This window comes from Triturus cristatus, chromosome 6 (assembly GCF_964204655.1).
Source record: "Triturus cristatus chromosome 6, aTriCri1.1, whole genome shotgun sequence".
NCBI classification, from domain to species: domain Eukaryota; kingdom Metazoa; phylum Chordata; class Amphibia; order Caudata; family Salamandridae; genus Triturus; species Triturus cristatus.
In genome coordinates, this window is record NC_140589.1 from 115,415,918 (window position 1) to 115,431,993 (window position 16,076).

Consider the following 16,076-nt stretch of genomic DNA (forward strand, 5'->3'; position numbering starts at 1 on the left):
GTCTGTTATCACCCTTATAACACGAAATGAACCATGCAAAATATAAGCAATTCAAGATCATAAAAGGTTGCCACAATCAGCATCCTAAAAGACGATTAGCAACATAAGATTTATAAAGTGCATAGTGCAATATCGTTTTATGTATGCCACATGTACAAATACTCAAATAGCATAAAAATGATTCAACTATACACACACTAATGCAGTCCGATATATACATATCAAACAATTTTTAATAAAAGCATGTCCACCATGATCTGAGCCAACGTGCCAAATGCATTCCTAAGTGCACATTACTCTGTACTAATGAATAAATACTACAGAGGCTTTCATTTCACTAGAATGCTCAATAGAGTACTACAGTGATAAACTGAATAAAGTGCTGATGTGTCAAAAGTGCCTTGTTGTAAAGTGCTATGTGCTAAGTGTTGCAAAAGTGAACTAATTAGGAATGGAGAGCGAAATGCAGCTCAGGAGTTGTTATAATACAGGATTGGGCAGTATACTAGTTCATATATATATAACACAAAACAGAAAAGAATATTAACAACTCAATTTCAAAACATTAAATGAATTACCAAACAAGCACAATAAAAAAATTCAAAAAACAAAAAGCACATTTACAAAAAATATTATAAAAATTTAAAAATAAACAAAAATATAAAAAAATACTATAAAATTAAAATTATAAACAAATATTAAAAACATATATTTAACAGATATTAGTGAATGTATTGGAGTCTGGGAATAATAGATATACTATTCCCACTCCAGTTTATGCAGTAGTAGATAAATTGTAGGACTTTGTAGGGGTTAAATATTTTATTACCACTACAAACAGTGCAACAGTAGGGAAAGATTTGTACTTCGGAGGATAAGATTTACTATTCCCACTCCAGTCTGTGCAACAGTAGGGAAAGCATCGTACTTTGGAGGGGTTATATTCGCTATTACCACTCCAGTCGAAAAGTAATGGATTTTGGAAGGGTTAAATTTACTATTTTCATTGCAGCTTGTGCAATACTAGGGAAAGCATTGGACTTTGGAAGGGTAAGAATTACTATTCCCACTCCAGTCTGTGCAACAGTACAGAAAGTTTAGGGTGTGGAGGACGGGGCGGCGTGCTCCCACACCACCAAACTCATAATCATACCTTTTTTTCTTTTGAGAGTGAGAGTCCGTAAGATGGGATAATACCTCAGAGAGTCAACTGCTTTTGAAATGAATACTACAGCAAGAGGCTGTCTATTCTTTATTGCCCCTTTTATGACATTTTGCAGATGTGTCAGTTTCTTGTGACATAATTTTACCTTCATGGCGCCTTTGTGTCTTTTATTCAAATTTTAGAAGAATGTGAGTCTTTTGTAAACATTTTTGTGAGTAGCTTCATGAATGCTGTACCTATCATAATTGGTCAACAATTGCCTATTTTATTGAATGTGTTTACGGGCATGTTTTTGGGAATTCATATTGATCTGTTCTTGTTGATGCACTCTAAGACTCTTCTCATTTCTAACCAGATTGATAGAATTCTAGACAGCAAATCTGCTTTCTTAATGTATATTGTACAGATTGTTTAAGACAACATTGTCAGGACTAACTGCTTTGTTCAAGTTGCCATCTTCAAATGCCTTTATTATTTCAGTGAATGTGATTTCTTTACTCAGATGTACATTGTGTAATTCCTCTGGGATTCAGTCAATTGGGGCAAATAGTGTTTTTTTCTTCTTTTCTTTTTCAATAACTTTCTTCATAATATTTTTAAATGTCATCTGCATCCATCTGACATGAGACGTCTACTGCCCCATCAATAATTATTCTTCCAATCTTCTTTTTGTCTTTCTTGATTATGGTCTGTTATTCGTTAAAGCTCCCCTTTGATTTTGCATATCTTTCCTTAATATTTTTATTGAGGCTTCAATTTGCCTTTTTTTTTAGGTACACTGCTTTGGGCTGATTTTAATTTTTATTTTAAACAGTATTCATAGGCTAATCACGCCTTTCATTAGGTGTTTTATTGTCATTTTGGTTGACTGGCTTTCGATGGATGTTGTTGATCTATTCTGTGATATATATATATCTATATATATATTCACTGAAAAAACCATAGGTTTCACACAAGTTATAGTTAGCTGTACATTTCACTCGTAAAAAACCAATGAAATTCCCCCGTTATAGTTAGTGCAGGCAACTATAACTCACGCGACCGCAATCCTCTGCTGATGACATATGTGTCTTTATGAAAAAAAAATATTTGTAATATATGTATAGCTAAAATTTAATGGAAGAAGACATGGGCAAATAAGTGTCTAAATACAGTATTAGCATCAGCAGAAGATTGCGGTCGCGTGAGTTATAGTTGCCTGCACTAACTATAACGGGGGAATTTCATTGGTTTTTTACGAGTGAAATGTACAGCTAACTATAACTTGTGTGAAACCTATGGTTTTTTCAGTGAATTTGCAAGATTTTTTAAATGCTAATTCCTAACTATAACATGTGTGAAACCTATGGTTTTTTCACTGAATTAGCAAGGTTTTTTAAATGCTAATTCTTAACTATAACGTGTGTGAAACCTATGGTTTTTTCAGTGAATTTGTACGGTTTTTTAAATGCTAAGTTACTTTACGCCATTCGTGGCGTGCGCGCCCACTTAACGCAGTTCGTTCCGTGCGCGCACAGTGAGCACGCGGTGCGCTTCGCGCACCGCGCGCCCACTTTACGCAGTTAGTGCCGTGCACGCACGGTGGGCACGCGGTGCGCTACGCGCACCGCGTGCCCACGTTACGCTACATGGGCCATGTACGCACGATGCGCTTCGCGCACCGTGCGCACATGGAGGACATATGATGCGCTTCGTTGTGAAAGGTAATATTTTAATTTTTCACATGTGTTATATGCCATGCTCAAATGGTGCCCTTCGGGCACCATTTGCACATGGGGTGGAGAGAGTATGGATAATTTTTTTTTTTATTATTAATTTTTACCGTACGCGTACGGTAAGCGTAATCGGCGAAATTATCGAAAAAATTAAAATTCCGTTTTTGGCCTTGGGGGATCTTTGAGGACTGCCTCAACATGGCTAGGTGCTTAGGAGCTGTCTAAACAGCCCCTTTACATGTTTTTGGCCTTTGTTTTTTAACCCCCTCTCAGACTGCGAGAGAGAAAATGGCGGCCGCCGCTTCCTGGTTTCGACCGATTCGAATGTTTACTAAGATCTAACAGCCAATCAGAATCGCGCTCGCGCACGGCGGCGTGCGCGTACGGTAAGCAACCGTAAGCGCACCGTAAGCTGGCTCAGATATATATATTGATTTAAAGGCTATTTTCTCAGAATCTACTGAACAGATTTACACCAAACCTACAAAAGGCACTTCCTTGACCTGTAGACTACCTCTCTGCCAAATTTCTAGTAATTCTGTTCAGCCGTTCGGGCTGTAGCCCTGTCTAAAGGTCCTATGGAAAAATGCATGGGAAAAACGCGTTTTGGGACCCCCCTTTTATCTCAGCCCCCGCTTGACGAATCCCCCCGAGACTTTCAGGGAAAGAGCGGAGCGTAGCGCCCCACCTATTTTGAAAAATTCGCGAGGATTCGTCGACCGGCGCCACAGTTATTCAAAATAGAATGTAGCGCACCGCGTGCCCACCGTGCGTGCACGGCACTAACTGCGTAAAGTGGACGCGCGGTGCGCGAAGCGCACCGTGCGCGCACGGAACGAACTGCGTTAGGTGGGCGCGCACGCCACGAATGGCGTAAAGTAACTTAGCATTTAAAAAACCGTACAAATTCCCTGAAAAAACCATAGGTTTCACACACGTTATAGTTAGGAATTAGCATTTAAAAAACCTTGCAAATTCACTGAAAAAACCATAGGTTTCACACATGTTATAGTTAGCGGAAATTTTACTGATAAAAAACCAATGAAATTCCCCCGTTATAGTTAGTGCAGGCAACTATAACTCACGCGACCGCAATCTTCTGCTGATGACATATGTGTCTTTATGAAAAAAAAATATTTGTAATATATGTATAGCTAAAAATGTATGGAAGAAGACATGGGCAAATAAGTGTCTAAATACAGTATTAGCATCAGCAGAGGATTGCGGTCGCGTGAGTTATAGTTGCCTGCACTAACTATAACGGGGGAATTTCATTGGTTTTTTATCAGTAAAATTTCCGCTAACTATAACATGTGTGAAACCTATGGTTTTTTCAGTGAATATATATATATATATATATATAATTTTGTGCTTATAATGCACAAAATAGTGGTATAGAACCCATATATCAAAGGAAACCGTGAAATATTAAAAATAAATATCGACAGTTACCTGTGATATACAGATTGCATCAATATAATTACAGCTCCCAAATCGCTCTGCAGAGCTTAAACATTGTCAGAGCCACTAGGATTATGCTACACCAAGTTATGCAGCAAGGTTATCTAAATTATATGGCACTTTCTCTGACAGCATTAGTTTTAACAATTTGAACTAAAACAGTATTTTGGTGGAATCTGCATAATTTGTAAATGATGTGGCATATGTCTTAAATCCATATTAGCACTGAAGTCAGAGGTGCATTAATCCACTGATCTCTCCGTTCAAGAAAGATAAACAAAACCTAGACATTCTAATTGCAATTAATACCCATTGTCATCTGCACTTAAAAGAAAACCGCTTTTTAAAGCTAACTAACCCAAAATAAACCTATAATGCATACATTACATAATGGGTACTAGCTGTAATGTGGTCCTACATTGCCATCGCGGGGTTCTGGTGACATTTACGAACCACTGGGCCATCAGCATCGTGGTTTATGATGCCACCAAAAGCCCTCAATGGCAGTATTGACCAAAATACACAGTTACTTATCATGTGAACCTTCATATTAGTGGGAGCTCTTAGGATCTCTCAGTTTTTACTTACATAGAATACCTGTGATGGAGAACTAGATTTATAAGTAAGTACCTATTCCAAATTGACTTTGTTACATACGTGATGTTATGGTGATAATTGGTTTTCAGGTCACAAAAGTTTGGCATTTTTTTTATATACTAATTTTTAATATGTATAACATTTGTTGTTGCTTTTTAAATAGAAATTTGGATACAAAGATGACTGTTAAATACATGGATTATTTCTAAGTACCTAAAACCTTTTTCTAATTCTAGCTTCGCTATTTTGGGTTTTGCTGCGCAGTCAATGAAGCAACATTTCTACAACGTGGATGACCTACTTGGTCGACTTCTTAACTCGACATTTATAAATCTGGATTTTATTCCGAACTTCAGACTTAGAACAATTCTCAATATCCTTTTTATGAGTAAAAATTGCTCAAACACATTAACCCGTACATTAAATAACACATTTCTTGAGATTAATGTAGCAATTCTGTTTGTCCGTGATGGATATTTCGAGAAAAAAGCTTCTAAAACATGATGTTTTCTTTGTAGAGTTCTTAACTTTGATATAGCCCGGACACAGGCTTGGTCCCCAGAAACTGTTTACACATTCAGTGTACTAAGACGTGCCGTTTATGTTACTTTGTCCCTTCACGGCCTTGCACGACAACATAAATGGTGCATCTTGCCCATCATCTCCAGCTCCACATTTCTGTGCCTCAGTCAGGAATTCAAAACATGCTCTGGCACTTAAACTTGATGTTCGAGGCATGTGAGATCACATGCTGAAGCACAGATCGCCATCTAGTGTTGAGTCTGAATGTTTGCACTTTGTTTTTCTTCGAAGAAGTCTTCCTAGTCACGAGGTAGATGACTCCTCCCTTTGGTAATAGTGCGCATGGTCATCGACTCCATCTTCAGATAGTTTCGGATGTTACTAGCTACGCTCCGATTCGACGCCGATCCTTCGGTTCTACACGACGCATACAATATTCACCACTGTATTGTTTTCGATCGCATTCCCTTTTCTTCACGTATCGTGTTATATCAAAAAACTAATTTTGATTTGAGAGCTCTTGGTAGGCCGTTGGGCTTAACCCTCTGTTCGACTCGCAGTCGATTGAACAAACTCCTTTCATGTTCTGTCCTTGGTGCTACGCGAAATACCCGCGCACCGATTCACACGACGTCTGCAACCTGTGTTTGTCACCAGAACACAGTGAACAAGACTGCGACGCATGCCGAGCTTTCCGTTCCAAGAAGACCCTTCCCGATCGACGGGCCCGGCGACACGAGATGCAGAGCCAACAGACATGCTCCCTTTCTGATGATGGCTCCGACCAGCGAACGGACAGCGTACTGTGAGTACAGTTCCTACCTCGCCTCATCTTCCAGTTACACCAAAAAAGGAGGCTCCGGACCAACCTGCGCCTTCAGGCCCCGGTCGGCACCAAGACCAAGTTTCCGACGCCCCGCCTCCAGGCTTGGCACCGAAGCCTCCCAAAAAGCCTTCCGGCTCCAAAAAACCCCATACCAAGTCGAGCACCGAGTCAAAGCCTTCGGGGTTGAAGACAAAATCCAGCACCGAACATCATTTCTCGGCACCGAAACAAACTTCGGATCGAAAAAGTCAAAGCAAGAAATCATCGGTACCGAAACCTTCGGCACCGAAACAAACTGAGACTCCAAAACCCCCAAAGAAACATTCTTTTGGTGATCCGCAAGAAAAACCAGATCCACACCCTAAAACTGGACATATTACTACCAAAGTGACTCTAAAAAGGGTTGCTACCACAGAAAAGGAATCTCATATTGCATTAAAGCAGAGAACTGTTGGGACAAATCCTTCCCCTCCTCCTCTTCTTCCTACATCACCTTTTGACCACTCTGTACCTGCACCAAGTTCCCCTGAACATTCACCACCACAGGGGAGAGGTCTGGCGCCGCGGCCAGGGCGACTGTCACTGGACGCTTGGGATCACGGTTCAATCCCCGGCTCCGGCGGCAGGGGTCTGCCCAGCACCATGCGACTCTGGGCAATAGCTCGCTTAATCTTCCCAACGGCCCCCAGCGCCGAGATATCCCTTCGGGGGTGATTTGTGCGCTATACAAGTACAAGTACAAGTTTACATTTTGTTTTACATTTTACATACCTGATCACGGTGAGGGAGATGATGATGATAAACCTACTGATTATAATCAGCCTGGGCCTATAGATGAGTGGGATGATTACAACACTTACTCCCCCACAGACAATGACCCTGACTTATATCCTACTAGACCCCCTCTGCCAGACAATAGTCTAGGATATGTTGAGTTGAGTTATTGGGCAGGGCTGCCAATTATCATGGAGTTCAACTTAATAAGGAGTCTCTTGAAGAGGACTTCCTCTTTGAGACGCTAAACACAATGCAAAAGTCAACACTCATGTTGCCTATGTTAAAAGGAATGACAAGACACGTAGGCGACATATTTAAGGATCCCGTTATGGCACGTATCCCTACCCCTAGGGTAGATAAAAATACAAGCCTGCCCCCTCCGATCCAGTCTACATAAATGGTCAACTGCCTTTAGACTCCTTAGTCGTTTCTAATGCGTGAAAAAGGGCAAATTCACAAACTACTGGAGTTGCTCCACCTCCAGATAAGGAGTCAAAACTCCTTGATGCCTCTGGGAAAAGGATAGCCTCCCAAGCAGCTAACTTCTGGTGCATATCAAACACTCAAGCATTGCTAGCCAGATATGACCGCGCGCACTGGGATGTGATGGAACAACTCATTCAGTTTCTACCCCAGGAACACAAAGCTAAAGCCCAAGACCTGGTACATGAGGGACAATTAATTTCTAACAACCAAATTAGATGTTCCCTAGATGCTGCTGATACATCTGCCAGAGCAGTAAACACTAGTGTACTTTTAAGAAGACACGCCTCGTTACGCATCTCAGGTTTTAAGCCAGAGGTTCAGACCTCAATACTCAACACACCTTTTGATAAGGAACACATTTTTGGGCCGGTGGTGGACTCTTCTCTTGAAAAGATGAAGAAGGACACCAAAGTAGCTATATCAATGGGAGCTCTTCAATCTCCACAAGGCCGTGGTTCCTTTCGGCGCTCCATCTATCGAGCGGGGTCCAAAACTACTTCCTCAGACAATGCATCCACCTATAAGGGTAATAACCAACCCTCATGCTCCAAAACCTTCTTTAGAGGAAATTACAGAGGAAATAATGGCAAAGACAATACACGCAACTCTACCTCTAATACAAAACAGTGACTTGACTACAGTTCCCCCAGACCACTTGACACCTGTGGAGGGGAGACTCACAATTTTTAACAAAGTGGTAGTCAATAACAACAGACAAGTGGGTCCTTCAGATTATCCATACTGGTTACTGCATGGAGTTCATCACCACTCCTCCAAACATTTCCCCAAAATTCCACAAACTTTCACTGGATCATCTATACCTTCTAAAGCAAGAGGTACAATCCCTATTACTAAAACAAGCTATAGCACCCGTACCACCACAACATCAAGGGTCGGGAGTCTATTAGTTTTATTTTCTAATTCCCAAAAAGGACGGCTCTCTCAGACCCATATTAGATCTCAGAGAACTAAATCTTTACATGCAGTCCGATCATTTCCCCATGGTCACACTTCAACAGGTACTACCTCTTTTACAAAAAGGCAACTTTCTGTCTACTCTGGACTTAAAGAACGCCTACTTTCACATTCCAATCCATCCAGCTCACCACAAATATCTCAGGTTTGTAGTAGCAGTAGTAGCAGGTCAGCACTACCAATTCAAAGTACTCCCATTCTGAGTCGCAACTGCCCCCAGAGTATTCACAAAGTGTCTGGCAGTAGTAGCTGCGCATTTAAGAAGATAAAGCATACATATTTTTCCCTACCTAGATGATTGGCTCATCAAAGCAGCCACGTACCAACAATGCCGCAAGAATACTTCCATGAAAATTCACTTGCTTCACCAGCTAGGATTCCCAGTCAATGTGTTGAAGTCACATCTTCAACCAGACCGAGTTCAAGATTACCTAGGAGCCACTCTAAATACTCAAAGGGCTCTAGCGTTTCCCAATGCAGCCAGAATTCGAAACATTCAAGCACTCATTCTGAAATTTCATACCACTCAGTCACTTCCAGCCAGTGTTTTTATGCAACTGTTAGGAATGATGGCATCTTGCATCATTGTTGTTCCCCATGCCAGATTACACATGCGTCCACTTCAAGAATGCCTACACAGTGGAACCAGTCTCAAAGTCTATTAACTGATCTAGTGTTGATAAGCAGCCGTACTCCTCGCTCTCTGCAGTGGTGGAAAACCAAAAATCTGTCAAAAGGACGGCCGTTCATAGACCCGGTTCCACAGCCAGTATTAACAGCGGGCGCGTCCCTCACTGGCTGGGGAGCTCATATTCAACAACACACAGTGCAAGGCCTGTGGAGCCATCAGCAAAAGTTGCTCCACATCAATCATTTAGCGCTCATGGCAATCTTTCTAGCTCTCAAAGCCTTTCAAGATCACCTAATTGGCAAAGCTTTCTTAGTCCGAACCGACAACATGACAGCAATGTATTACATCCAGAAACAGGGGGGGGGACACTCTCTCCAACTGTCACACTCAGCCCAAGACATCTGGAAGTGAGCTATTCACCACAATATTTATCTCCTAGCGGAACACCTCCCAGGAGTCAACAATAAAATTGCGGACCTCCTCAGCAGGCAGAGGGATCAAATACACAAGTGGGAATTTCATCCTCCGGTTCGCCACCCATACTTCCAAGCATGGGGAGTCCCTCACATAGACCTGTTTGCAACACCCGAAAACGTAAAATGCCAAAGCTTTGCCTCCAGGTATCCACACCCTTTATCCAAAGGCAATGCTCTATGGATGAACTGGTCAGGGATATTTGCCTACGCTTATCCGCCTCTCCCACTCATTCCATCAGTGGTTCGGAAACTCAGGCAGACATCCCTCACTCTAATACTAGTGGCTCCAACATGGGCACGTCAACCCTGGTTTACAACCCTGTTGGATCTCTCTCTAGTACCACATCAATAATTACATTTAACTCCCAGTCGCCTCACACAGAGCCATGGAGAAATCAAACAACTAGACCCCAAACAATTGAACCTGGCGATCTGGCTCCTGAAATCATAGTTTGGTTATCTGAACCTTCCACCAGACTGTATGAATATTATCAAGGAAGCTAGAAAGCCTGCTACAAGAGCCTGCTGTGCAGCTAAATGGAAGTGATTTAGTATCTATTGAAATAACAATCACATCAACCCTCTGGATGATTCCATATAAAACATTATCTGTTACCTGTTAAATTTCGAGCAGTCATCATTGGCTTACACATCCATTAGACTGCATCTTGCGGCAATTGCGGCCTACAAAATAGACAGCATTTATTTCTATTTTGAGTACCTGTAATCAAAGCATTCATGGAAGGACTCCACCAAGACTTCCACCTGCCCCAGTGTGGAATCTTAATATAGTCCTCACTAGGCTCATGGGCCCACCATTTGAACTCATGCACAAATCAGAACTACAGTTCATTACTTGGAAAACAGCTTTCCTCATTGCAATTACTACATTGAGGACAGTGGGTGAACTTCAGACACTAACAATAGAAGAACCCTTTTTCCAGTTAAACAAAGACAAAGTAGTTCTTCGTACCAGTCCCAAATTTCTACCTATGGCAGTATCTGCATTTCACATTAATCAGTCGGTTGAATTACCTGTATTTTCTCAACCTGACTCTTTTGCAGAAAGAGCTGTACACACCTTAGACGTTAGAAGAGCACTGTTGTATTACATTGAACAAACCAAGTCTTCTCGTAAGACCAAACAACTTTTTGTAGCTTTTACGACCACCTCACAATCCTATATTTAAATCAGGCATTGCTAGGTGGATCGTTAAATGCATCCAAATTTGCTACGCAAAAGCCAAAAGGACTCTAACAGCACCTCCTAGAGCACATTCCACTCGTAAGCTAGGAGCTACTATGGCTTTCTTAGACAACATCCCTGTTACTGACATCTGCAAAGCTGCAACATGGTCCACACCACACACATTCACCAAACACTATTGCGTAGATGTGTTAGCTAGAAAACAGGCTAATGTGGGCCAAGCGGTACTTAAGACACTCTTTCAGACAACGTCATCAGTTACAGGGTAGCCACCGTTTATGGGAGACTGCTGTATAGTCTATTCTTCAGCATGTGATCTACAGCTCACATGCCTCAAATGGAAAATGCTACTTACACAGTATGCATCTGTTCTTGGCATGTAGAGCTGGAGAGTGACATGCGCCCGCCCACCTCCCCGGGTACCTGTAACTGTTGTAGTTCTCTTCATTTTATACATACTTACACATGGTCATCTCTATTCTTTACTATTACTCCATTCTCTCACCCTCTGATGGGAAAGCTGAGGATTTGGTAAGATTATTGCACTGGCTGCTTTCTCCTTAGCTTTTTAGCATTTTAGCCATATATTGGTCACGCTCTGTTCTACTTTTTGGACTGTTGTTTTTCATGCAGACCTTCGAACTTCCCCACAGGACGGTGTAGAACTGCTCCTGCAACCTCCGCATGAGGTGAGTGCCCCGCCGCACTTTATTGACTCACGTTGCATTGTGCTTTCACGTATTTTTCCGTACTTTTTAGTATATACATGACATTTACCCTCGCTGGTTTTTTTCACCATACATTGACAGTTGTCCTTGTGAGGAACTTTTTATACATCCTGAGAACACATGAGACTTGGCCATATTTTGAGGAGATGAGATTCCCTCGCTGTCGATTTTCTGGTACAATACGGGTCACTATGCAAAATACCTCATTTGTTTCCTGTACATTTCTTTACAGAAGGGCGACTTCCGTTAACGTTGAATTTATTGCTTTATTACTTCACATTAACCGATTCAGGTATGCTTGGTCAGCGTGACACTCGTGTAGAATAAGCAGGCACTTGCATGGTTGGTTTGCTTCTTTCTTTCAATATCACCTACTCGGATAATAGTTTCCCATGTTTTCTTTTCATCACAATATCTACTAGAGCACCCCTTCCTTTCACTTTCTTTTTCAGTTTTCTTTACCTCTTGTAACGGGATCTTGCTGTACAACATCACCGTATGGAACAAAGCACCATGGTAAATATACAGATAACTCCATGTAATTGTGCATACTAATTTAAAGCTGATAAATGTTTGGTTACAGATATACCCCTGAGGAAGGGGCGGTAGTGTCCCGAAATGCATCGGACTTGAAGTTAATAGAAAGACAAGAATGGTGTCAACATTATAAAATTTAAGTTACACTATTAAGAAATTTCTTTGTAAAATTGTTTTTCATGATGGATACATTGTATGTATTTACAACATTTAAAGTATATGACACTTACTGAACGATTGCTCAATATTATTTATTCATGACAACAGTGATTTAATCATGACATATAAAAACAAAAGTTATATTATCTTTATTGAATGAGGTTATTTATTTGATTTTTAGTGCAAAAAGAGGAGTTTATTTAGACTGTTTATTGGTTTTAGAACTCTAGGAGTTCTTTGTGAACAGTGCTCACCACAGTCAGGACCTGGAACCTGTGTGATTCACACATCCCTGTGTGCCATGCCTACAACCCACTGCCCTGGCATAGGTCAGCCACCCCTCTAGCTGGGTGCACTATACCAGTGGTGAGGGTACGGGTGCATGAGCCCTGTACCCCTACAGTGTCTAAGCTAATTCTTAGACATTGTAAGTGCAGTACTACCATTAAGAGTATATGGTGCTGGGAGTTTATCATTACGAACTCCACAGCACCGTAATGGCTACACTGAAAACTTAGAAGTTTGGTGTCAAACCTCTCAGCACATTAAACCCACACTGATGCCAGTGTGGGATTTAATGAAAAATGCACTCAAAGGGCATCTTAGAGATGCCCCCTGAAAAACGACCAGAATTACATAAAGATAGTAATGCCTCGGGATAGATCTAATGTACAGTAGGATGAAGAGGTAATTTAATTATCCCTTCCTAAAAGTCTTATTCTTTTTGAAAAATCTGTATTTATATTTCAATCAAAAGTCAAAAGCAATCCAGAAAAGAATATGTACTGACTTGTGTGAATCAAATTTTTTTTGCATTTATTATACACTTTACATAGCTTGTATGTCTTTTTTTGATATACATATATACAAATATTTATACCACAAACACTTTATGTATAATATTAACATTTTACACCTTTCTCATTGCCCTACTAATCAATAAGGATGCTCTTAATATTTTTTCACACCAGCATTCCTTTACACCGAAGAACACTCTTCTCAAGAAACTCAAAGGTCTATTCCTTCCACCTTAAACTTGTTGAGTATTCATTATTTATTTAATCACATTTTAAATTCCTACGGGTGTCTTCAATTTAACTGTCGACGCGTTTCAGCCTCAATATTCTCAGGCCTCTTCAGGACTAGGGCAGTTGAATGTGTAATTTCAAAATTCAACCTACAAAATCAAATACACCTTTTAATCCATATATACAATATGTCTACTGTTATTTACATATATACACACATAGGAACATAAGGCTCAACGAGTCTCGAAAGGATTCTATCCCATTATAATTTCTGGAGTGGCGTACAACAAAATAATTAATTAATAAAACACACCCAAATGTGCATTTAAAAAGCCTCTTTGAACGTGCTGTAAACCAAAACGAAAGTGAAGTGTATTTAGACAAGCCTCTACCAACACCACTTGTTCTTAATCTTTTATCAAGGAACTAAGGTCCTTATCTACAAAATTACGAAAATGACAAAAATATATACCAATTTTCTGCGGTTTCTATCGGACTATATAGATAACCATTTTCTTTTGTCCTATATCTTGCAGTGCTAAAAATACAAACCAAAAACACTATATTAGCCCTGATATTTATCACTCAATGACCACACAAAGATTGGTCAATCTCATCACTTACTTAGTAAGGGGCGGTATAACAAATACCACCACAGTATCTATGGAACTTTTCTTTCTGAGTTCTTTGGGGCCAATTCTCATTCACTTCACCCTCCGCTTTACCTCTAATGCGGAAACATAAGGAATTTAGTCTAAGTGTTTCCTTTCCTTTCCTTTAGTATTTATATTATCTTCGCAACTAATACACTACAATTCATACCTTATGTTTGTTTGTATCTTAGATCGATCTCAATACCGTTTACTCCGCTTGTATAACCGGCAAATTCCTTTTGACATCGCCACTAAGTGTAAAAAGGGAAAAATAAAAGCGAATCTAACTAATTTCTTCTCATGTTGAATTACCTTCCCTCTGGCCTATTATCCAACGTATCATACCTTCTGTGTCTCTATTATCAGGACTCGTCTTGTTCCGTCATTAAACCGTGTACTCCACTCATGCAAACTCAAGTAACACGGAAGGACGTTTAAATACGGAAGTAGGAGCCCTCGACACTAAAAAGGGACCTGTTTTTTGTAATGAACCCCGAGGAAAGACTACAGATGGAAGAAAGATAAAACAAACTCTCGTTTTCTTCGTGGCCAATTGCTCTATCCGCAGACCATATATACAGTTGCTAAATAGTTCCACTGATAATTACAGCGAAATTATATTATATAGATCCTATTATTCTAGCGGAAAACCACACTCTTGATTATTATATGTCTCCCACAAGTGATTATAAACGAGTGCATATATTAAAAACACTCAACCTAATAAGTAAAGAATAAAAACCAAATGTATGTCATTTAGACACCTTATAACCCACTATTGTAACGCCACTCCAATCTTGCCATCTATAGTACTTCCATATAAACTGTTGGCTACTATATAGAATTGTCTAATTCAAATCTGTACACATATCACATTGCATCCAATCTGGTCTGATGGTAAATATTTTATTGCAATTATGCCCAGATCTCATCTTTATCATTGAGGCCCATTGTAGCGGTATGATATTTTTCAATTAGTCTAGCCTCCAATCTGTTGAGTTTAATTAGCAGTTCTTCTCTTCTCACATTTCCGATCACACATAAAACTGACCATTTTATGTCGTTTTCGGAATGGTTGAGATTTTGAAAATGGTGGACCAAAGGAGCCCCCTGGACTTTACATTTGATCCTTGATTTGTGTTGTAAAATATGTTTTTTTAGGACGTGTCGTTTGGCCTATGTAATATTTATTACATGGGCATTTTATGCAATATATTGCATTCTTTGAATTACAGTTTGAAAACACTTTTTGATAATGTGTCTGATCATTAATATTCAACTGTTTAGAGTCTTCTGTTAAATTACATGCCAAATAATTTTGACATCGAAAATGACCCACCACTGGTGGTAGACTTAGTAGGTTTCTCAGATCTTTCTTTGATGTCTCAATATGTCTGGCTGCTCTCACAAGTTGTTGTCGAATATTTTTTCCTTTTTTGAAAGCAAAAAGTGGTTTAGAAATTCCTAGGTGTTCAATTAATTTCCAATTTTTTTGAATGATTTTCTTGACTCTATTAGCTTTTGGATCGTATTTGAGTACACATGTCAAAGGAATGTTCTTATCCTGTTGTTTAGGGATCAGCAAAGTTTCTCTAGGTGTGTACCATGCTCTTTTTAATGCACCTTTCACCAATTTCTTTGGGTATCCACAAGCTACCAATTTGTTCTTAAGTTTCTCAGCATTAGAGAAGTAATCATCTTTGTTGGTACAGTTCCTCCTCACACGAAGGAACTGCCCATATGGCAAATTTTCTTTCAACGTGCGAGGGTGACTGCTAGCAAAGTGTAAAAGGGCGTTTCGGTCCGTAGTTTTTGTATATAAACTTACCCCTAACTGGTCATTCTCCTGTTGGATAAATACATCTAGAAAATGTATCTTCGCACGATCCCTGGACATGGTAAAGTTAAACTCTACAGTTCTTGAATTTAACCAATTGTGGAAGTCTATCAATTGTATTTCTTCTCCATCCCAAATCATAAATATGTCATCTATATAACGACACCAAAACCCAACATGAGTTTTAAATGGGTTGGTGTCGCTATATATCCATTTCTTTTCAAATTCTGCCATAACCAGATTTGCTATTTCTGGTGAAAAGCTACAGCCCATTGCTACTCCTGATACTTGTAAGT

The 16,076-nt window shown here is 40.0% G+C and overlaps 1 protein-coding gene across 1 annotated transcript in view; it reads left to right on the top strand.

Annotated features, from left to right (window-relative positions):
• LOC146816481 (exportin-5-like) overlaps positions 1-16,076 on the top strand; it is a 1,583,592-nt gene that overhangs the window by 915,445 nt on the left and 652,071 nt on the right. Inside the window, 1 exon segment of the mRNA XM_085610325.1 lies at positions 5,175-5,311. Coding sequence (XP_085466451.1) covers positions 5,175-5,311 — 137 coding nt within the window.